This window comes from Elaeis guineensis, chromosome 5 (genome assembly GCF_000442705.2).
Source record: "Elaeis guineensis isolate ETL-2024a chromosome 5, EG11, whole genome shotgun sequence".
NCBI classification, from domain to species: domain Eukaryota; kingdom Viridiplantae; phylum Streptophyta; class Magnoliopsida; order Arecales; family Arecaceae; genus Elaeis; species Elaeis guineensis.
The window spans coordinates 2,914,112-2,937,284 of record NC_025997.2 but is presented as its reverse complement, the minus strand read 5'-3'; the positions used below and the strand labels follow the sequence as shown (position 1 = coordinate 2,937,284).

General features: G+C 41.6%; 3 protein-coding genes across 3 annotated transcripts; 1 reads left to right on the top strand and 2 right to left on the bottom strand.

The window, feature by feature from the left end:
* Positions 1 to 11,163: 11,163 nt before the first annotated feature.
* On the top strand, positions 11,164 to 16,295 carry LOC105044412 (uncharacterized). The gene is made up of 5 exons (XM_010922291.4): positions 11,164 to 11,300; positions 11,749 to 11,959; positions 12,124 to 12,200; positions 13,151 to 15,026; positions 15,411 to 16,295. Exons 2-5 carry the CDS (start codon positions 11,800 to 11,802, stop codon positions 16,124 to 16,126), a joined length of 2,829 nt encoding a protein of 942 aa, XP_010920593.1. The 5' UTR covers positions 11,164 to 11,300; positions 11,749 to 11,799; the 3' UTR covers positions 16,127 to 16,295.
* Positions 16,296 to 16,314: 19 nt separating this feature from the next.
* LOC105044413 (pentatricopeptide repeat-containing protein At1g18485) lies at positions 16,315 to 19,547 on the bottom strand. The gene has a single exon (XM_010922292.4). The coding sequence runs from the start codon at positions 19,497 to 19,499 to the stop codon at positions 16,566 to 16,568; it is 2,934 nt and encodes a 977-aa protein (XP_010920594.3). The 5' UTR covers positions 19,500 to 19,547; the 3' UTR covers positions 16,315 to 16,565.
* A 366-nt stretch (positions 19,548 to 19,913) lies between these two features.
* LOC105044410 (metallothionein-like protein type 2) lies at positions 19,914 to 20,877 on the bottom strand. Its single transcript, XM_010922290.4, has 3 exons — positions 20,722 to 20,877; positions 20,453 to 20,533; positions 19,914 to 20,190 (listed from the first exon to the last, which is right to left on the bottom strand). Exons 1-3 carry the CDS (start codon positions 20,784 to 20,786, stop codon positions 20,082 to 20,084), a joined length of 255 nt encoding a protein of 84 aa, XP_010920592.1. The 5' UTR covers positions 20,787 to 20,877; the 3' UTR covers positions 19,914 to 20,081.
* Between the last annotated feature and the right edge of the window lie 2,296 nt (positions 20,878 to 23,173).

The window sequence follows — 23,173 nt, the reverse complement described above, 5'->3', positions numbered from 1 at the left end:
GCAATACAAAGGAGGCCGACTTTGACAATGATGGGAACCTGCTGTTACTTGTAGAGGAAATGGAATACATCAATTGCCCTTTCCTGTTTCGCTTGGCGTTTAGCTTGTGGTGGAGGCGTGGGGACGCAGTGGCTTCAAGGGAGGCAGTTCGTGGGTACCACCACCCCAGCATTCACTCGTGGTGGCGTCGAATCGGAAGCATATAGGCCTTCTGTTTAGCATAACCGACGCTAGCATAGCCAAAGTGCATTGTGCTGCTGCTGAGACCGACGTCTCCCTTTTCTTTTTTTCTTTTCTTTTTTTCCTTGGGAAAACACTGATGTCCCCCTCCACACATCTTTTGGCTAATAGCATATAGTTTCAACTGTTTATATCTAAATATTAACCAGCCATTGATTAGTTATTTATTTATATTATGATGCCTGAAGGGCTCATACCATTCAGAAGGGTTATTTATAGAAAGAAAAAAGAAAAAAGCTGGTAACCACCAAAGAAAGTGTTCTACCAAAAAAAAAAACACCAGGAAAAGTGTTATCATGATATATATAAATATAATATAGTTTTTGCTGGAAATTATTTTCAACCTCCATGATAAAAAGAGCAAAAAAGATTTATTTATACTCTCCCAATATATTTTACACGATAACAGCACTACTGGTTGTTGGTCATCTTATCTTATATTTTATAATTCTATAGCGTGCCTGGTCTAAAGACACCCTCCTAGTATTCTAGGATTCAAAGTCTTTTTGTCTTTTGGTAAGTGTGAAAGCAAGCAAGAAGACACCTAGAAAAGGGTGGAAATGTGTTATTCTTGACATGTTCTCCTGCTAATTTTCATTTCTTCAGTTATATTTTCAAACCAAACATAGCCTGATGCTATTTGGCAGAAAGAAAAAAAAGAAAAAAAAGACACAAAGTCTGATGCTTGTTTGGAAGGCCTCGCGTTCGCATTCTCAACGTATTCTTCGCCCCTGATTTAGGTCACGGGTGGCATGTGATGTCGTGAATTTAATTTAGACCAAACTCTTGTCACCGTTGGCATGGATTGACCAGATCCTTCAATCGCATGCAAACCATGGCCCACATATAGTCGCCTATTCGTTTTAAGCGGGAAGAATTGACCTCTGTTACGTTGAAGATATTTGCAACTTACCAAATCTATTGAACGATGTCTTTCCCTCATTTTTAGGGGAAGCTATTCAGACTATCTCATCTAAGTTCTAACCCAAGGAAGTTACTGGGTTTTAGGATCTGTTTGGATGATTGAATTTAACATCCTATAAGATTTATGGATTAAGCTAGTATAATCAGTAAAACTAAACTAAGATAGGTCTATATTCATGATTACTTAGAGTGCCCGTGGAGTGGAGCAGCCCGAATTTCTTAGAAAAAAAAATGACCTAAGTATATTTTTTCTTCCTATAGAATTTGAGCTAACACGCTTCAAGGCGCTCTGGGTTTTTACGATTATTAGCCCAATCCAGCCAAAGTTTGCTGGTTGTATTGATTTAATTCACGATTCTTGTAAGATTTTAGGCCAATCATCCAAACAAATATTTTTTTATTTTTATTTTTTTCGAGCATGTATGTGTAGAGGATCTTTTTTACAACCTTAATATGTGCATGCATGTGCACACTTATAAAAAGAAAATTATATCCTATTCTATATACGCCATGTGGTTGTGTACCACATAAACTTATCTTCTTCTAATGGATTCTATTCATCATGCATTGATCTCAATGATTAGCGGACAACGAAGAGACGAGGTTTGATGTGGCGTCTAGCCATATTGGAGCATACATGTAGGATATCATCTCTCCTACAGGGGGGAGAGAGAGAGAGATTTCCATATACCGACTCCCAGGGGTAAATAAATGGAAAGTAGGGGGCAATGTTGCGCAAGCACATATCAAGTAGTTTGATCCACCAAATTCTGCGTCCACCGCTCCATGTCTCTCAGCCAATTACCATTTACAACCTATCGTCCATATCCTGCAGTACTATGTGTGGCAATGGGAGGACACAAATACTTCATTCGCTACACATAGAAACCATATCACATAAGGCAACATTTTGTCACTTGTTAAACTTAAATTGGTCGGACTGAGGAATTTACGTTGGGACATACCTTGATAGGATTTACCATAATTTAGTTTAGCCTCAAAAAAATTTTCAAAAGAGAAGTTATATATATGTAGTAAATGCTTGATTGTTCAGTCATAGCTTTTTTTGCAAAGCGGTGATCTTTGTTTGTTGAGATACAATCCTTGTTGCAAGACATGGAAATGGTCACAATAAGACTAATGGGTGTCCAATAGAGTAGGTTAAAGCAAGTAGGAAGCGCTTGTACAACCGAAAGTTTTGATTGTTTGATCGCACTGGCGAGGTTTGCCGGATTGCAGTATTTAAGAGATGTATGATGTATAAATTTTAAAATAAAAAGAAAATTGCGTGTACCATATAACAGGTAACATGATCTTTGAGTAGCTTGGACATTGAGTTGGGCTGCTTCATCTTGGTAACAAAGACATGGCTTCTCCACAAAGAATATATATTCTTTTTGAATATTATCCTGGCAGTGTTAATGTCCAAAGATTTTTTCAATAATATATCCAAACTTTAGAGGAAGTATCAATCACCTACCATGGGGACCATTAGTCCAAAGTTCAAATCAACTACTTGGGGCGCGTTGAAAGGGGCAGGAGACATCAATTTATTGGCCTAAGGTAGGTCCAAAGCATTGATTGGAGCATGTGCAACTTTAACGATCACTATCCTAGTAGAAAATATCAATGGAATATAGGGTGTGTTTGGTTGGAAGGAGTTGAGCTCTAAAATGAGTGGCTTTCATTCTAACTTAAGGATAGCTGTGCTCTAGAACGGGAATAGAAATAAATGATTCTCACTCTAAATATTTGGTTAGAGAGAGCCCCATGTTCATTCCGATTCTACAAGGGAATGAAAAAATACCTCAATTCCCAAAAAGTCAATCCCTACTCTTTTTTATAACGCTACCAGGATCCGATACCACAAAGTGCAGTTAGAAGAAAGAAGAAACAAAATAAAAAACACAATACAAATACGTGGATCGGCCTCAAGCCTACCTCCACGGGGTATCAAGCTTCACTATGAGAGAATAAAATAAAACAATACAAGAGGAACTCACCACTCAACCTGGTACAAGAGTTTTTCAAGAAAAAGCTCCAAAATCTTTACAAAAGCTCTCTGAAACTTCTGTTGAAACCTTTCTGCACCTTCAGAACGTCACCAGCTCTCCGACACAACAAGCAGTTCGTCAATTGGAGTTATATAGACTCCAGAATCACAAAAATACTGTTTCAGTAGGAAACAACCCTAATCAAGCCTGAAATCACTCGTGGCCGTCCGATCGTGATCGGCTCACATCAAAGCCATTCGATCGCACAAAATAGCCCCATTGATCATCTGATCACACTCGAATTCGCTCACAGCCATCCGATTGCGATCGACTGCATTCTGGGCCATCCGATCGTGCAAAAATGCACTTGAACCGCGAGTGGACTGTGACTTCGATCCACGCGCCTCCTATAGACCCCGAGTGCCCTACGGTCCACGGTGGACCGCACAAGTGCTGGGCTGGGCACCTGCGCATGCTGGGCCGACCCACGCGCTGGCCTACACTGGGCCTGCCTATGCCTGGGCCACGTGCGCCTGTGCTGGGCCCGCTTGTGTGCTAGGCCATGTGTGGCCACTTGCTGGGCATGTCTCCACTAGGTCGGGCGACGCTCCGTCGGCCCGCCGCCGCCGTCTCGTGCACCGTGCCATCTTCTCTCGTACGTAACTTCTCCATCCGGACTTTATTTGGGATGATTTTGGGCTCATTGGACTTCATTTTTCATCCTGGACCTCGCTATGGGCTCAATGTGGATCGAATCTTGAAGCATATTTTCTAATAATCTTTATCTCGACTTGATATTCGACCTCCACCTATCTCTGAGAGCCTGTGATCCGTCTCACCCCATGCTCTGGGGCATGTCTGCTGTCTTATGGATGGACAAATGTGGGAGTCAAGCCAGGACGCTCGATCCCACCTCTGTCAGAGGCTGTGTCCACTCTGACCAAAGACCTGCTCAGAGAAGTCTCCTGCGGCAATAGAAATCTCACCTTGCGACATTGCCTCTCGTCCTCCCGAGTCTCCTGTCTAGTGTCCGATTCATCTCCATCTGGAGCTTCACCTCGCTCTGGGCTCCTGAAGCTTCACCTCGCACTGAGCTCTCCGTCAGGTAGTAATATCCTCTCATCCTCTTCTTCTCCTCCAGAATAATCCTATCACTGCGCAATACCTTTAGAATTCATCTACCAGCTACCGTCTTGTAGCCTCTCAAATCCAGTCTGCTCAGTGAGATAAGATTCTGTCTGAAATCAGGTATGTATCAGACCTCCTTCAATTTTCTCACTGTACCATGATGTATCCTTCAGCTGACCATCCCGATGCCTTTGATCACACAGCTCGATCCATCCGACAAATAAACAATGCCCTCACTGCTCTCTAGGGAGTCAAACTGCTCCTCTCTGCAATATACATGATAGATGTATGTAGAATCTAAAATCTACTGCTGGAAAGAAGTAGATACCTCATCAGATATCTCCAGGGCATCATCCTCTGAATCGCTACTGGCCATCGCTGCGGTAGTCCTCGTCCGATCTCTAAGTTAAGAGCAATCTCTGGCTAGATGTTCCAACTCGTCATACTGATAACATCTGGTCTTGCTCAAATCCCTCATCCTGTATTTGGACCGCTCTCACCGTGATCTCCTGTCGCCTTGTCTGCCGCCTCCTGCTCCTTCAAAAACCACCAAAACTGAGCTGCCTCCTGAGCTCGAAACTGGGTTCTCCTTCTTGAGAACCTCATTTTGGAGAATCGTCACAATGACCTTGTCCATCTTGATGGTGCTCTTTCCCACTAGAAAAGCAGTCACCAAAGACTCATACGAAGAAAGAAGCGACGCTAGCAAGACCAGTGCCCTGATCTTCTCCTTAACTTTCTCATCAATACTGAGGAGGTCGGTGAGGATCTTCTGAAAGTGGCTGAGATACTCCTGCATGCTCTATCCCTCAATCATCCACAGCTGATAGAACTGCCTCCAGAGAAAGAGAGTGTTGGTGAGAGATTTTTTCATGTACAACTCTTCGAGCTTCGACCATAGCACCGTTGAGGAAGTCTCGCCAAGCACATGGATCACCACTTCATCCACTAGGTACAAGCAGATCGTACTCATCGCCTGCATCTGGAGCCACCTCCAATCCTGCACCTCCATGGTGGTCGGCTTCTCGTCGCATAAGAGAGTACGATCAACCTTTGTTGGATAAGCACATCTTTCACCCTTGCCTGTCACAAAGAGAAATTACTCTTTCCATCAAATCTGTTGATCTCCACCTTGATTGTGCTTGTCTTCTCCATCTTTTATCTCATTCACCACTGCTTCAACCTATGCTCTGGCACCACCTTGCTCTGATACCAATTGTAGTATCACTAGAATCCGATACCAAAAGGTGCAGCAGGAAGAAAAAAAATAAAATAAAAAATATAATACAAATACGTAGATCGGCCTCAAGTCTACCTCCATGGGGTATGCAAGCTTCACCATGAGAGAATAAAAAAAAATCAATATAAGAGAAACTCACTACTCAACCTTTGTACAAGAGTCTCTCAAGAAAAAAATCTCAAAATCCTCACAAAAGCTCTTTGAAATCTCTGTTGAAGTCTTTCTGCACCTCCAGAACATCACCAGTTCTCCGACACAATAAACAGTTTGTCAATCAGAGTTATATAGACTCCAGAATCATAAAAATACTATTTCAGTAGGAAACAGAATCCTAATCAAGCCTGAAATCACCCGTGGCCATCTGATCGTGACCGGCTCGTACCAGAGCCGTCCGATCGTGAAAAACAACCCCGCTGATCACCTGATCATGCTCGGATTCACTCACAATCGTTCGATCATGACTGGCTGCATTCTGGGCTGTCCGATCATGCAAAAATGCACCTGAACCGTGCATGGACCGCGACTTCGGTCCACGCACCTCTCGTAGACCGCCAACGCCCCGCAGTCCCCGATAGACCACGCAAGCGTTGGGCTGGGCTGGGCACCTGCGCACGCTGGGTCGGCCCACATCGGGCCCACCCGCACCTAGGCTGCGCACGGCTGTGCGCTGGGCGCATCTTCGTCGGGTCGGGCAGCGCTCCATCGGTCTCCACCGTCCGCCGCTGCCTCGTGCACCGTGCCATCTTCTCTCGCACGTAACTTTTCCGTCCGGACTCCGTTTGGGGTGATCTTAGGCTCGTTAGACTTCGTTTTTCGTTCTGGACCTCGCTGTGGGCTCAATGTAGATCGAATCTTGAGATATATTTTTTAATATTTTTTGATATTTAAATTCTATTCTAATTTTGATTTTGGCTTCGATCATGAACAAATATTTTGGAGAATATCACAATTTCATTTTCTATTCTAATCCATTTCAATTTTGACTCTAATTTCAACAAATGAACATACCCATAAAGTCTCCAAGCTATGATCTCCATATTGATAATCTAACAAAACTTTGGTAATAACAACCAGAGAATAGAGTGAGATAACAAAGAAAGATTTTTGAAGAGAAAAACTTGTGAGTCTCCCACTTGTTGTTTGCAGATGACTGTCTTTTGGTGGGTCGGATGTCGATCCGAAATGTGGAGGCTTTTGCAAGGATCCTTGATGAGTACTGCCAAGCCTCTGAACAATAGTTGAACCTCCATAAGTCAGTGGTTTAGTTTAGCCTGAAGACTAAGTCTTGTCTCGGGAGCTTGATCAGGAGGAGGTTGGATATTGTGGAGCAGATTGGAGTTTGGCAGTTCCTGAGTGTTCCAATTTATGGTTGGAGGCTAAAGAGTGCGGAGTGCTCGGGGATGGTGCAAATGATTCAAGATCACATTCAGGGGTGGTAGGCTGGAGCTCTATCTATGATGGGCAGAGTGACATTGATCAGATTGTTTCTCTTCTTTATTCCCATCTATCTATTGTCCAATACCATTATACTGAAGTCCTATTTGATGAAGCTTGAGCAACAGTTTCATCAATTCCTTTGGGGCTCTAATCAGGATGGCAAGGGGATGCGTCTCCTAGCTTTGAAGGTGCTATGTCAGTTGGTTGGTAAGGGAGGTCTTGGCTTTCAGTCCTTAATGATGAGATGAGAGATACTTTTGACAAGACATGTTGCCAGATTGCTGATATATCTGGAGAGCTCCTGGAGTATGCTGATAGCTGCTAAGTATGGCCCATGGACTTCTAGTGGTGACATTCAGGCAAGCAAAACTAGCTCCTTCATGTGGATTCCCATGCCTTTGTGGTGAAGAGTCAGATTAAATGGGTGCTAGGTGATGGTTGCACAGTGAGCTTTTATCATGACTCTTGGTTGGCTGACCTTCTCTTGAGTAGGTGTTCGACTTTTGTTATTGTGGAGGTGGGGGAATCCATGAGAATCTCCGACCTACTCCGGCCTGGGGATGGGGGCTAGAGCATAGAGGCGGTGGCTAAGGTTTTTGGGGTTGACTTGGTAGATAGAGTACTCGTGACCACTGTTACTATTCATCCTAGTCCGGATATGCGAGTATGGAGATCTGTATGTAGATCGAGGGTTACGATGAGGGACTTATATGACATGTTCCGAAGGGGGCCTGTCCGTCGTATTGACGGTGCTTGTTTCTGGAGGATGGCTACTCACCTGAGAGTTCGCCTATTCATTTAGAAGGTTGTCTGGGGCTGTCTCCCATTGAGAGCGATTTTGAAAGATGGGGGTCTAGATCTCCAATCCACTTGTCCCTATTGTGAGGTGGAGGAGACTACGAAGCATGTACTGTTCCAGTGCCCTAGAGTTGTCCAGATATGATGGCAGATAGGCTCATTTGCATCTGCTATTCTGACTGCGACCCCGATCTAGTCCTTTATAGAGTTTCTCTAACATAGTTCGACTTCAGATTCAGTTAGGTTGGATGGGATCCGTGCAGCTTATATTGCATATCATAAAAAGTTATCTAGGAACAGTGTGGTATTTGAGTCGAGATGATTAATTGATCATCAGTGGCTGTTATGGTGGAGAGAGCTCTGGCCCAGGTGATAGAGTTTGTGCACTCTTCACTATCAGATTCGATCTTGAGGATGGTGAACTACTAGGACTCCCGTTGGGCTCGTCGAGCGATCCATTGGGTGTTCATCTTTTAGGAGCCCCCACCCCCGATATTCCTCAAGATTAATTTCGATGGCAGTGTATTTGATTCGAGAGGGGGAGTGAGATTTGTGATTTGTGGTGCGAATTTGAGAGCACTGGCGGCAGGTGGGAGTTGCCTGGTGGATACTACAGTCCCGGGGGTGAAACTATGGGGAGCGTGGGCTGGTATTGCCTATACAATTAGGGCAGACCGACTTATCATTGAGGGTGACTCTATTATGATAGTTACATGGATTCAGACAAGGGATAATGAGGATGCTGTTTATCCGCTTCTAGGGGATATTGTGATGCTGCTAAGAGGGGCCGCTGTCATATGTGCTAAGCATGTATATAGGAAGGCCAACATTACAGCAGAGTGGATTGTCTCTTTTGTGGTGGAGCACTCGAAGAATGTGATTCGGACTGATATGCCCACCATGCCATATGGTTTCTGTGATGTTTTATTTTTGATATTTTTGATTGTATTCATATCAGACTAGTATGAATCAAAAGAAAAAAAAAACTTGTTGAGTTCTCTTGCTCATTCGCGAGCATAAGGATCCTTATTTATCCATGTCTTGTTAGCTATATAAGGTATATGCAACCCTCTATGTATAGTATATATAATTAATTATACATACCATACACAATTAGCCATTCATGGTTTACGCCATCTATTATATATGGTATTTACAATCTCCTATAAATGAAGTATATCATCAACTATTCATGGTATATAATATCGGCCATGATCTTCGTGATAATCACCCACTTAACAGATATCCTTCTATTCACATATACAAAACATTTATGTTAAATTTCTCAAATTAGTGAGATCCTTGTGGAAGAAAATATTTTAAGGTTTGAAAAAATAAAAGGCATGTTTGATTCATTATCGGATGGAATGGATTGAAATATGATGAGAAGAGCTATATCCCTCAACATGTTTGGTTCTTGATCGAATAAGAATAAAATTTGAATATTAAATGAGAGTAAGGATTAGATTTTTGGGGATTGGTATATTTCCATTATATCTGAAATTGAGTAGAAGCCGCTCTTTTGTATTTTTATTGCTTATAATTGATTGAAAAAGTATCTTAAGAAAAAATGCTGCTCATCTCATCGCCCCAACAACAGAAAGCTATCTATACCTTCCCGATGTATACGATGAACATCTTATCTTAATACAGCTTTGATCCTTTCTTTTATATTATTATATATAACAAGCTAGTATAATATATTATATTATAATATATTATATTTTATATCCTTAATATATAATATTATATAATATATATTCATAAATATACATAATATATGTTACATATATATAATATAATAAATTATATATTATACATAATAAAATAATATATATGATAATATATATTTAATATTAATATAATATATTATTATATTTTATTTTATTATTATAATAATATAAGATATTAATGTTATATTGTAGTAATAAATAGAATATTATACTATAATATCACATTATTATATTTATATATTATATTAAAATAGTAAAATATTATTTTTTGATAATAATAATATATAATATTATATATAAGATAGTATTATGTATTATCATATATATATATATATATATATATATATATATATATATATATATATATATATATATATATATTAAAATAAAAATCTCTGTGTTGATAGAGTTTCCGTTTGACACGTAACTCCTCCGATCAAATGAGGTCACCTCTTGATCTTTTTATCGGAGCTCTTTTAGCCCCCTTAATTTTTCTTTCTAGAGTTTTTGCTTCTAAGATTGCGATGGTTTCCTCCATCGTTCTTGATGCGAAGCCCTTTGTATTGCCTCGCCAATCACAAGGACCACCATATTGTTCAGGTATTCATTCTTATGCTTCTCATATAAATCTTTGAAAGAAACCAAAAAACAGAAGATTTTGATTTAACGGTTCTTGGTGAATCATCTCGGGAATGATCACTAGGTGTTACACCATAGGGCGTTGACAGATTTGTGCAGCCACAGGCAGTTGGGACTTGTGGTCGTGCTCTCACCCATGAAGTCGTTGTATTTGTTTATGCTGGGTCTAAAGAAATGAAACGGCACCATGGGAGATGACATGCCGACTGGTTGTATCGTGGAATCTGGCTCCATGATTCAATGAAGACCAAGTAAATTTGAATCTAACATGTAATTCTGTTGAGGATATTGCTCATTATATCGTTATGTCTTACTGTTCTGTGGAGATTGCTTTAGTTGTGTTTGGACTGGATGTCATAGTGCAGCTAAAATTAGAATATTTTAAAATAAACATAAAATTACTCACATGCTTTTGTATGAAGCTGCTGTTTTTGCTAGAGAATCTCTATCATTTAGAATTACAAAACCCGGCCTTCATTACAACAGTAAGATACCAGAGAAGCACTGATCCTCAGGATAAAAATAAAAATAATAAAAAATAATAAATTTTAAAAAAAAATTTATGAAAACAAAAATATCTAATAAATTTTTAATTATTTTTAATATATATAATATAAATAAATAAAATTAAATATTATTTATAAATATTATATCTTATGCATTGTATGAGATTATAAGTTAATTATATTATTATTACGAGATTAGAAATATATTAGAAATAAAAAAATAAATTTTTTGATTGATGAAAAAATAATTTACGGTAATTTTTTATTTTATAAATAAATATTATTAATAAAAAATAAAAAATATAAATAAATTAATTAATAAAAAAAAATTGACGAGCTTTCTTATAATATCTACCGTAGAAGAACGGGCCCGAAGGTTGAGGATCCGAAGCAGTAAACCCGGAGAGGTTCAGACTCGGCGGGATTAATTGCACCCTCCTGTTTTGACAAGAAACCCTCCCTCTTTCTATTTGACACGTGGGGTCAATGGCCCTGGGAGCGGTTGCCTATTTGGAAAATTTGAAGTCACGATATAAAGCGAAAGCCGTTGATCCAGCACGGCACACACCTCTGACCAAATCCTAATCGCACCTATCTCCCTCCTTCCTCCTCCCGCCTCCCTTGTCGCTTGCTGTGGAGTTCGCAACATCTGGATCGCACGGTACGGGCCTTCTTCCCTACCAAATCATTGCTGTTCTTCTGATCGGTTCTCCTCGGTTATTCCGTGATTCCGTCGGTTTTTTAAGCATTTCTCTCTTTATTTGATCGTCACTGGGATATGGATATCGCTTTTATTCCGCAGAATTTCGATGAATCGACGAAATCGTGGGTCTTTTCATATCAATCGCGTTTTGGCGCTCCTCGTAATTGTTTAGTAGTTATTATTTTTAGGAAAAAATAATGATCTTGCCCCAGTGATAACTCTGTATGCTGGAATCTCGATTAAGCTGGTTTTTGGATATTTTCCCAAATTCAGCTTGTTGGATTTGGGGAGATAGGGTTTGTGGTGTCTGCTAACTCTGTGCGTGTGTGTGTTTTTTTTTTTCTTTTTCGCGTTTTTTTTTTCTTGCCAGACTCATTTAGTAGCAGCTGACATCTTTTGGTTTCAGCAAAAAGAAAGGTGTCCGTAGGACACCTCCTTGCTCGTGTGCGTCATCCAAATGGCCAAGCTGTTGCAGCGCCAGAACTCCGATCTGGCGTACCAAAAGAAATGCTCAGGGTGTCTGTGGGGTTTCCGTCAGTTCTTTGATTTCCACCAGCGTCTTCGTATCAGAAAGATGCTCACAGACCGGAACCATGGTGATGGCAAAAGTTATGCAGGTAAGAAGTAAGACCTTTACATTTAGCTTTGTTACCGTGCCTTTCCGTTTCTTTTCTTTCTTTTCTCTCTCTTTTTTGTTTTAATGTTATATCATCCTGTGTTGAAAAAAAATACTTACACTTGCTCTAGTGCTTAAGTTAATTGATCTTATTTCATGTTGTAGGAATTGAAACTCCAAAATCACTTGTTCCTTCAACTGTCAAGAAACATGACATTGTGAAAAGTGAAACAAACATCCTGGTAAGTTCAATTAAAATGTTCGGTCAGGAAACTTTTTGGAGCCTGCTTAGATTCACAATTTAATCTCATGGGATGTATCCTGTCAACATAGTTTCTGCTTTTGTTAAATCTTTACCATGTCAAGTGGCATCAACACAGTGCCATTTTAACTAATTGTGCACCAGATATCCAACAAGTATGGAAGGACATTTATGTGTTTGTTTTAATTGGAGTGGTATTTTGAGCAAACTAAGAAACATATCCTGAAAATGATTTGCAATAATCTAATCTATATGTCATTTGCTCAAAAGTATACATTATTGGCGAACGTCTTATATCTTAGGTCTTCCAACTGTGTGAAACAGAAAAGGAAGGTATAACTTTGCAATTTATGGACTGGTGGATATGGGGAAGGATAGATTTCTGTGCTTCTGGAATTAAGATGATCTCTCCCAGAAAGTTGTGGATATTTCTCTTTCATGAGTTTCTCTCTTTACAGATAGTTGCTTGTTCTCTCCTAATGCAAGAATACATAATTTTGTTTTTCGAAACATGAGCTATGCAAGAATACATAGCTGATGTGGAATTAAATACATACTTGCATGGGTCCTCACATACTCCTCCGAGTTAAGCCTTGATGTTCTTGCCAAACTAAGGATCCAAATTAATTCAAATCTAATCACAATCGGCCCTTGGTCAACCCTAATAGACTTGTGCTACAGCATCTCCTAGTCCATATGGGCCATGGGCTAGGACTGCTCCGTTACCATTTGTTACAAGCTGGGACCTCATCCAAAAAGGTTAGCCAAAAGGTTGTTATTTGGATTTCTTGGCTCTGTATAAATATCTAAGATTTACCTAGTGCATAGCTGATATAGGGCTAAATACATGCCTGCATGGATCCGCACAATTCTAGTTTATGGTTATATTTTGTGTTTTGGTTTTAACTAATTGTCTTTGAACCATATCAGATAGGAAACAAAGGTAACACTACAAAAAGAAGGCGAAGCAAGGGACACATGAGAGCTTTATTTTTCAAAACATTGGCCAGGAAACAAAATGAGAAATGGAAAACATCACCTGTAACCAGACAGTTGCTGCGTACAATTTCCATCCATCATTTAGAGTGTGATGATTATGTTCTTCATGATGAAGTAACTTCTGATAATGAACCTTCAACAATTGAATTAAGTCCACATGAGTCTGATTCTTCTGCAGCCAGCAAACATGTTCCACTGTCACCCAGTGGCTCAGATGGGCCTATTTTTGGTAAAATGTCTGAGTGTAGGGCCATGAATACTGTAAATCATGTGGACGATAACCTTGTTTATGAGCTTGGAGATCATTCAGTAGAGAAGCAAGGAAGACTAGTAGAAAAGATAAATGGAGCAAATGAATCCTTATCAAAGCAGAAGCATGTGGATGCAAAAAGATTGGGAAGAGATGCGGTTATCCAGTCAAGTTTTTTCATCAATTCGTTGGAGTTATTCAGGACAGACAGGGACTTATTTATAAAATTACTTGAAGATCAAAACTTTGTCCAGGAAAATTTTTTATGGTGTCGTCATAGTTCCAGTACAAAGAAATTATTAACCCACTCTAGTTCATTCCCACGAGCAGGCTTGTCGGGAGGGAAAGCTGGTCCATCCAGACGTAATCATAAGTGGAAGGAAAGCGAATTGTTTGTCAACCAAGAAAAGAAGTCCCAGCTTGGGAATACACCTTCAATTTCAAGCACCATGAGTAAGGGTGCTATGACATCAAAGGCTGGTATTAAAGTTGATATTCTGAAATCAGAATTTGCAACTATGGATGCTTCTGTAGTTGGTTCTAGTTCTGAGGTTTTACCTGGTTCTACTCATGAACTGAAAAGCCAGAGGGATCATGGGACTGTTTTAAATCACTTCAAGGACCTTCAACAGAGAACAGAAAATGTGGTAAACAAGAATAGGAAGGCGAATCATCGGATTTCAATGGATGGAATTCTCCATAAAGTCCCTTATGGACAGAAGGTAACCGAGGATGTGATGAAAGAAAAGTTGTGTCGGTCTGCCTCGGCTGGATATGACAGAGACAACCCAAGAGATAATATTGGCATTTCTGCTAACAGGTATCTGCATCAAAGTATTCAAAGGTCTCGCTCTCTTACTGAATCCCTAGATAGGTATTCTCATTTGCTTGAGTCCATTTCAACCAAAGAATCCAAAAGGTTGCCTGAGAGCTTGAAGTCAAGCAATGAAGACGGTGGCTTGCAGCATAGGAAGACCCTGAAAACCTCTGCTAGAATTTTTTCTAATCCTGAATTTTTGAGCTCACATTCGTTTAGTGAAGATGTGCAAAGTGAAGTATTTTGTGCGGCATTGTCATCAGAGGTATCAGCTACTAGTTTTCTGGATAGTGATGTGGCAGTTAATATCCATAGTTTTCTTGGGCCAGAGTCTGTGGGTACCCTTGTGCACGCAAAGCAGATCAAGGAATCAGATACTACAGAACATAGTATAGATATAAATGTTAGTGGGATAACAGATGAAAGTCTAGAATGTCCTTTATTAACGAACGAGCATGACCAAAGTGACATAGGTAAGGTTTCATATCCAACTGATCAGGATGACATTTGCCATATGCCTCTGCATGAGCGAGATATTGGAATTTCTACGCAGCCAAAGTTAATTAGTGAGCATGATCACAAAGAAATACAAGAGATATCATCTGTAACCTACACTCCACTGCTTGAGCAGGAGAGTGGAATGGAAATGGACCCAACTGATAAGCAAATCCCAGTCTCTGTTCTTGACTCATTTTTGGAAGAGGATCCTGTAACTTCAGCAAAGTGCTTAATTTCTGCAGGTGAGGTCTCTAAAATTATCAGCAGTATTTTAGCACTATTGTTATATATTGGAAAGTAATTTTTGGATTTGCATTCTAGTAGATAATAACAAATAAATACTGATCATTTAATGCACAGATATGTCAAACTTCTAGTCACCATCTAGGTCATCAGAACTGTGAGACTTGAATTATCCTGATCAGCTTATTATATATAGTTCTCTTCATTCTGGTCTTTAAATTCCATGTTTCAGAATTATTAGATTAATGAGCATAGCATGGTGCTGAAACCTGCTACCTGTAAACAAACAGACAGCCGAAAAAAAGGCCAGCCAAACTTAACTGTATTTTGTTGCTAGGACCTACTACTGCTCTTAATTTAAGTGTCTTTTTATTCAACGCCAGATCCTGAGCTGGAGCCTAGAAGCCTCCACTTCAAGGAACCGGATGATTCACGCACTCTAGAGAATCCATTGGATGCAGAAGTCTTTAGTCAGGCGGAAATTATTGAACCTAGTTCTGGTAAGATACAGACAAAGGGCCTTACCCATGTTGATGCTTTTCACATTCAAGTGGATAAAGAGGATGAGGCTGAGTTCAATTATGTGAGGGATGTATTGAATAAATCTGGTTTTATTGGTGAGTTTCTTGGAACATGGTACTCTCCCTACCTACAACTGGACCCCTTACGGCTTGGAGAGGTGGACGGCCTACCTCATGAATTTGACATTGCAACATATAACCATGACATGTCTCCTGATAACGAGCTTTTGTTTGATCTAATCAATGAAGTTTTATTGGAAATTTATGAAACATCATTTGCTAGTACCCCCTGGCTCTCGTGCTTTGGTTCTCAACGTAGACCAATGTTTGGGGTATGCAATATCCTTAAAGAAGTGTGGACAAAAATTAGCTGGCGTCTTAGTTTACAAAAACAGTTAAATTACACTCTTCAAAGTATAGTGGCTCGAGATTTTGCCAAGAATGATGGATGGTTGAACCTCCAGTGGGATGCAGAGTGTGTAGGGATAGGGTTGGAGGATCTGATACTGGCTAATTTGCTAGATGAGCTTATACTTGAGTTTGATGATACCTCATATCCTCAGTTTGTATCTTCCTAGTTCAATTGTGTGTTGTACATATTAGTATAGAAATATTCTTTTCTCCATTTTTCTTGTGTAACATACAAGTATTTTATGCCATTCTTCATATACATCTGTACAGATGTGAAGTGAAATACCTGTACCATAATTTTGGAAATGAAGAGTTGAATTCAAATGTTCTGTTGCATGTTCTTGTTTTATATTGATATGATCTCTTAGCAGATCTTCTTGAATACAACAAGCCATCTTCTTGAATACAACGAGGGTCCAGCACTCCATCGCCGCCCCCGGCCGTGCCCTACAACTACTGGTATACACTGAAATGGAGCGGATGAGATGGCATCCGCTTCCCATAACCAATTGCTGCACTTACTGGGCAAGTAAGTGCAAGCCATGTCTAGTGTACGTGGATTTCTAGAAATAACCAAGGAGGAAGAGATGGTAAGTTGGACTGGAATTACCAAAAATCACCACAAGAACAGAAGCCATCTCTAAAATGGTGGAACCGCTTGTTGTCTCTCACCACGATCTCCCTCCCTACCACCCTCGATACCAGCTTGGCGGCTTTGTGGCAATCCCTGCACATCCTTATGTTCTTGCAGACCCTCAATTTTGTGCTCCCACTCGTTTTCAGCAGCCCAAAAGCTATTGCCTGCTTCTCGCTATGGCCCCTCAAAATTTCCAATTTCTCGTCCTCTTCCAGCTCATGCAGCACCGAAGCTGTATCAGGAACGTATCCAGTTCCACGTATCTTCTCCTCTAAAGAGTTCCACATCATGCGAATCTCTTCAGATTCTGGAAGCCTGTTGTCCCCTGCCACAAAGTTATAGACCTGGCCACCGACATCTATCCAGCTACAACCAGGATCCTTGTGCAGGCCAAACTCCTTCATCCTCTTCCTCATCCTCCTTGCATCATCCCACCTCCCCATGCTTGCATATAGATTTGAAGCGAGGACATAGTGTTCAGCTCTGTCCGGCTCCAATTCTAAAAGCTTGTCAGCAACTTTCCCACCCAAGCTTACATTTCCATGGATTCTGCAGGCACCAAGCAGCGCACCCCATATTCTGCCGTCGGGCTCTACCGGCATCTCTTCGACGAGCCTCGCTGCTTCAGCCAATCGCCCAGCCCGACCAAGCATGTCCGTGACGCAGGCGTAATGCTCTAGTTTTGGCTCCACACCGTGCTTATCCTTCATCTCCTCAAAATACCGCAAACCCTCCTCCACCAATCCAGCATGGCTACATGCCAATAAGATGCCGACGTAAGTGAAAGCATCGGGGTTCAGCCCCTCTCTTAGCATCTCATCGAACAGATTAATGGCTTCGCGACCAAACCCATTAATGCCATACCCAGTGATCATCACCGTCCATGAAACGCCATCCTTGTTCTTCAAATTGTTAAAGAAACTGCAGGCCTGCTCCATAGAACCACATTTAGCATACATGTCTATGATCGAGCTGCCCACAAATGCGTCCTCGCAGAAGTTGGCTTTCAAAGCAAAACCATGTGCTTCTCTTCCTAACCGCAAGGCCGATAGCTCGGCACAAGCCATGAAGGCACTTGTCATTGCAATCATGGAAGGTTCGTATCGATCTCGCAGCAACCGACGGAATAGTTTGAGCGAATCATCTGGCAGCCCATTCTGCGAGTAACCGGCAATCATCGCATTCCAAGACACTGAATCCTTTTCCTCCATTGCATCAAACAATGCTCTCGAAGCTGATGTCTCCCCACATTGGATGTAAAGCGAGAGAAGTGAAATCTTAATGAATGAATCCTTTTCCAATCCATTTCTCAGGACAAAGCCGTGAATGGACCTGCCATTAAGGAGATCTTTTAAATGGGCACAAGCTAAAAGCAAGCTACCAATGCTAAACCAATCAGGTTCTATGCCCAGAGATGTCATCTGAAGGAATAAATCTACTGCCTTGCTTGGGTCTCCATTCTGCGCATAGCCACCAATCAAAGCATTCCACGAGCTGACCGTCTTCATCTCCATGCCATCGAAAACATGTCCTGCAGACTCCAGCGATCCACACTTCGAATAAGCTGCAATAAGAGCATTTGACACTAAATCATTGGTCTGCAACTTATTTCTGATCACATAGCCATGAAGTTCTTTCACATTCGGTAGCTCGGCCGGCCCCAAACAAGCTGGCAAGGCACTCAAAACACTAACCTCATTAGCCTTTACGCCATCCTCCATCGACATTTCTCGCAGAAGATCGAAGGTTCCATCAACATCACCATTCCTTGCACACCCACCAATCATCGCATTCCAAGACACCACATTTCTTCCGAGCATCCTACTGAAGAGGCGCCGTGCCTCCAATAAGCAACAGCATTTTGCATACATATCGATCAAGGCATTGCTTACCCTCAGCTCAGGAACCAATTCTGATTTTACCGACAAACCATGCACTGCTCTCCCAATCTCGAGCCATCCTTTCCCTGCGGACATGGGCAGCACCGTCACCACCGTCGCTTCATCCGGTCTCATACTTTCTTCACCAACCGACATCATCTCTCTAAACAAATCAAAGCCCTCCTCCGGCAATCCATTATCAGAAAGCCCACATAACATCGTGTTCCAGGAGACCAAATTTCTGGCAGGCATCGTTTCGAACACCTGAGCTGCGTCATCGATAAAGCCACACTTCCCATACATGGATATCAATGAGTTGCTAATGAAAGTGTCAGCACCCAATCCCAACTTCAGGGTAATTCCATGAACAGTCCTTCCCCTCTCCACATCCAGAAGCGCCCCGCAGGACTTCAAAACACAGGGGAGGGTGAAATTATCCGGCTTGATGTCGGTGGTCGACATCAGTCGGTGGAAAAGGTCGATAGCCTCATCCCAGAGCTCGTTCCGAGCGTAGCCGCTGATCATGGCGTTCCACTGGAAGAGGTTTCTCTGTTCCAAGCCTTCGAAGACATGGCGGGAATCGGACGGGGAGCCACACATGGAGTACATGGTTAGGAGGCGAGTGGTAACGACGGCGTTCGACATGAGTTCTTTCGACGAGGAGATGAGCTCATGGACCCGTTGGCCGACGTCGAGCTCGCCATTGGAACTGCAGGCTTGGAGGAGGGTGCTGATGGCCTCGGCATGGGGCGCCAAGTCGAAGTTTTTAGGCGAGTTTCGTGTGAGGAGAAGGAGAGCATCGGGAAGGTTTCCTTCGCTGCAGAGGGTGTGGATTTGTTTAGAGAGTGGCGAATGGGGAGTGGGGGCTTGGCGGGAAACAGTGGTGGAGGGAAGAGAGAGGGAGGATGCTGAGGGGGAGGCGGACGGAGGCTTGGGCCGCTGCGGTTTGTTTCGGGTAGGGCTTGTTTTGAGATGGGTAGGGAGAGAGGTGAAGTAGCCTCCGGTGTTGGCCACCAAAGCCATCCTCCCCACTCCGAGAGATGTGGTTCTCTTCTCGCTTCTTCGACCGGTTATCGGGATGGTTAACAAGCACCTATCTCCTATTCTCCTTTGTCATGTAGTTAAGCTTGCAAATGGGCCAGTTTTCCTATAAATGGGCCCAAATCTCATGGGCTTCAAACGTAAGTTTGTTTTAGGTCAGTTGGAAGGGTGCAAGGCTCTTAACCTTGTGGTGGTGGGTTGGAGCCCGACGGTGTTCACCTTTTTCTTCTCCTCTCTTTTTTTTTTTTCTTCATTTTCTTTTAGTTTCTTCATTTTCTTTTATGATTTATCATTTGTGGTCTCTGGTCCTCTTAAGCAGCTGACAAACCAAAAAGATAATCCCACCATGCCATCATGCATGCAATAAAGTTGACGTGCTGGTTAGGACACATCATATATATAAAATAGAAAATTATCATTTGGGATTGTTACATGAGAGTGTTTGACATTAGAGCTTGCCTATCCTCTTATTTAGATAATAGTAGTCTAATCCTTGGATGCTTGGAAGGAGACCTCCTTAGATTTGTAGACGTAGGACACTGTCTCCACCAAGCACTGAAGGTCTCACTTGCAACAGCCGCAGGAATCACAGTTGCAGTTGGGCCCACACCCGCACTTGCAGTTGCAGCCTCCGTTCTCAGACCCAGCTGCCATCTCAAACCCTTCATAGTGCCTGCAAAGTCCATTTCATTATAACCATACAGTAGTGAATAGAATGTAGATGGGATTATTTATATATGGACTCATAGATTTGCTTCCAGTACGTATTACTTCATGAACCTATATACATATGCAAGTTATTTCTACATGAAAACATGGAAATGCCTGCCAAGGTGTATTTTAGATTAGAGCTTTTATACTTCTAATTAATAGCAAAATCTCAGCTCCAGGGGATCATGTAGATGAAAGTATATATGGTGGCAAGAGTGACAGACCCCTTCTGAGGAACAGCACCAATGATCATGGTTTTGGTGGTGGTGCTCCCCTCCCCGCCCAGATCAGGGTACACGTTGCACCTATATATATCCAGAGAAAAGACGAAGAAAATGGTTATAATAACTTGCAAATTAATGGGACGCCTACAAGGAAAATTGTTATCGTTGCTGTATGTTTGAAGTTTGAACCATAAAACTTCCATCCATTATATTTTTAAAGCATAAAGTGAGAGGAACAGAGAAACGAAGGGAAAAGGAGTTCTCTCTACCCTCCGCAACCGCTGCCACAGTTGCAGGCAACGCCACAGCCACATTTGCCTCCACAGCAAGACATTTTCTCTCAGGAGAACTTACAAGAAAGGAATTATATCACAAACAGGCTTTGCAGCTCTATCTCAGGCTTGAGGAATGATCGAAACTAATGCTTCGTATTTATAAGCAGGGGAGGGAGAGGAAGAGAGAGCTGGGGGTCACTACCCAAGTATCAGAATCCTACACCTATAAAGAAGAAGTAGAGCCTTAAAAAACAAAAAAGAGGAGCCCTAAGGAATCCAACTCGTTGAAGCATATTGGCAATCCATTTGAGCAATGCTAGCACAACCCACAAATTTCACAGAAAGGAGTTCAGACAGTTGAGATGCGACACTCCAAATGCCGATTGGCACCATATGTGTTGCCGGAAGTCTCCACCATGGGATAACAATGCATCTGCCGGGTAACTTTTTCTACAAGAATCCATGTCATCGAACTGTCAATCTAGGAAGGAATTTATCCGCCTTTTGATTGAAAAATATCACTCCACATACTCTCGTGTATGCTTGGGTAGTAATCAACCACTCGTCCACCCAGTTTAAGTTCTGAGCGAACTGATTTGTGCACCGAGTTGTAGGCGTGGATATTTTTGTTCATCTGCATGCTGTTCGTGGTGATGAGAGGAAGATGGCGAGGAAACAGAAAGACTGATAACTTCCCTACTCTTAATGTCTCAACGGCGCGAAATGGTGATCTAATGCATGAAGATCAATAACAAATGTTCATGTGAAGGTGGCGATTTTAACCTGAAACCATGAGATCTATATAATTCTACTCTGTTTCTGTCAATCTTAGATGTCAAGCTTACTACTGATTTAGCATGCAAATGATCGCATTCAGAAAAGGATGGAGCCTCACTGGTTCACCTCAATCATGTCTCAATATGTAGTGAAAAAAAAAAAAAAAAAAAGTTGGTATATACATCAAAAGGAGGAGCAGCAGAACATGTTTCCCATTGGATTGTTGGTGTCCACATTAGTACGTGCCTCCGCTTTACGCAAAATTAATGGTGCCAAGTCTACCAAACCAGGTCTCCGTTTGTTTGCGGTCGTGATCATTGCACCGCAGAAGTTGGGCCAAGTGATTGACAGGTCGGGCAGGTCAGTACGCTGGTAGTGTTCGACCTGCTCGTACGAATGGGTCAGGTAACATCATAGCACTAACTCGCCGTTAGTGAGTGGGTTGGGTCCAGCTTTGATTGAGACTACCCATTTTGGTACAGAACTTGGACTTGGCCCCAAAACCAGCCCCTAATCTAGAGTAATCATTTGAACATTAGCAAGTTTAATGAAACACTAGTTTAGAAAACCGTGCCCAGAAAGCAGAACTCGACAAAAACAAAGCTTTGGAAGAGGCAAAAATCTTCAGTGATTCTATGCTTCTTTTCTAAAGACTGGAAAAGCGTCCCAGGGATGGACAGGAGGAAGGGAGGGGCCACCACGAAGAAAAGAATATGACCGAGTGCCATCGAAAGAAAGGTCTTGAAAGAGAGAGCCCAACCCCCAACCATCCACCAAAAGGTGGTTCTGAGAGAAAGGGGGACCTCTATGGCATCTTTGGAGCGACAGGGTCTGACTCGAAGAGTGGGCCAAAGCTACTGCTTCTTTTCACTGGGGTCGGAGAGGACCGCACGGTGGATGGCTCATTACAGACGAGGAAGGAATCTCATCATCAAATGCTGGCCTTTCCACCTTTGACAATCTTACATTATACTGTAGGTATCATAGAGGGTGGTGGGAGGCTTCAATGCACCACTCGGCAAAGCACCATCCAGAACAACATAGCTGCTGCTGAATGAATACCAAATTAAAATCCCCGGGCATCGTAATAGGATTTGAGGATTGGGTATCCCATCCCCTAAGTAGATGTTAGCACGCCTGGTATTAGATTAGACCTTCTGTCAAAGATGAGCAAGTAAGTGGGAAGGACGGATTTTTAAAGTAGAAAAATAAAGTAGGAACAAAAGTAAAGGCTCCTCCAGAACACTATGATAATGAAGACCCTTTTTGATGACTTCAAGAGTTTGCCGAGGGTCCCCACGGAAAGCAGTTTCAACAACTCAATTATTGCGAGGATGCTAATAATAGTGGCAATTTAATCGAATTATCATCGCCTAACAACATAATTAAAAATTGAGCTAGCAATACTTAATCATGTAATCCATTTGACTTATTTCAACTCATTATAGGTCAAATTAAATTATTTATTTAATAAAATAATCAAATTTAAATTTAAATTTTTTATCTATTTAATAAATATATCGAATTCAGAATGATAGAAACCTATCATTATATTTGATCTATTCAGTAACTTATTCAACTCGACCTATTTACATAAGAGATGGGATCACATCGATCTACTTTTTATAATTGAACATGCAGCCTCCAAAAATAAGTGGAAGAATCTCTA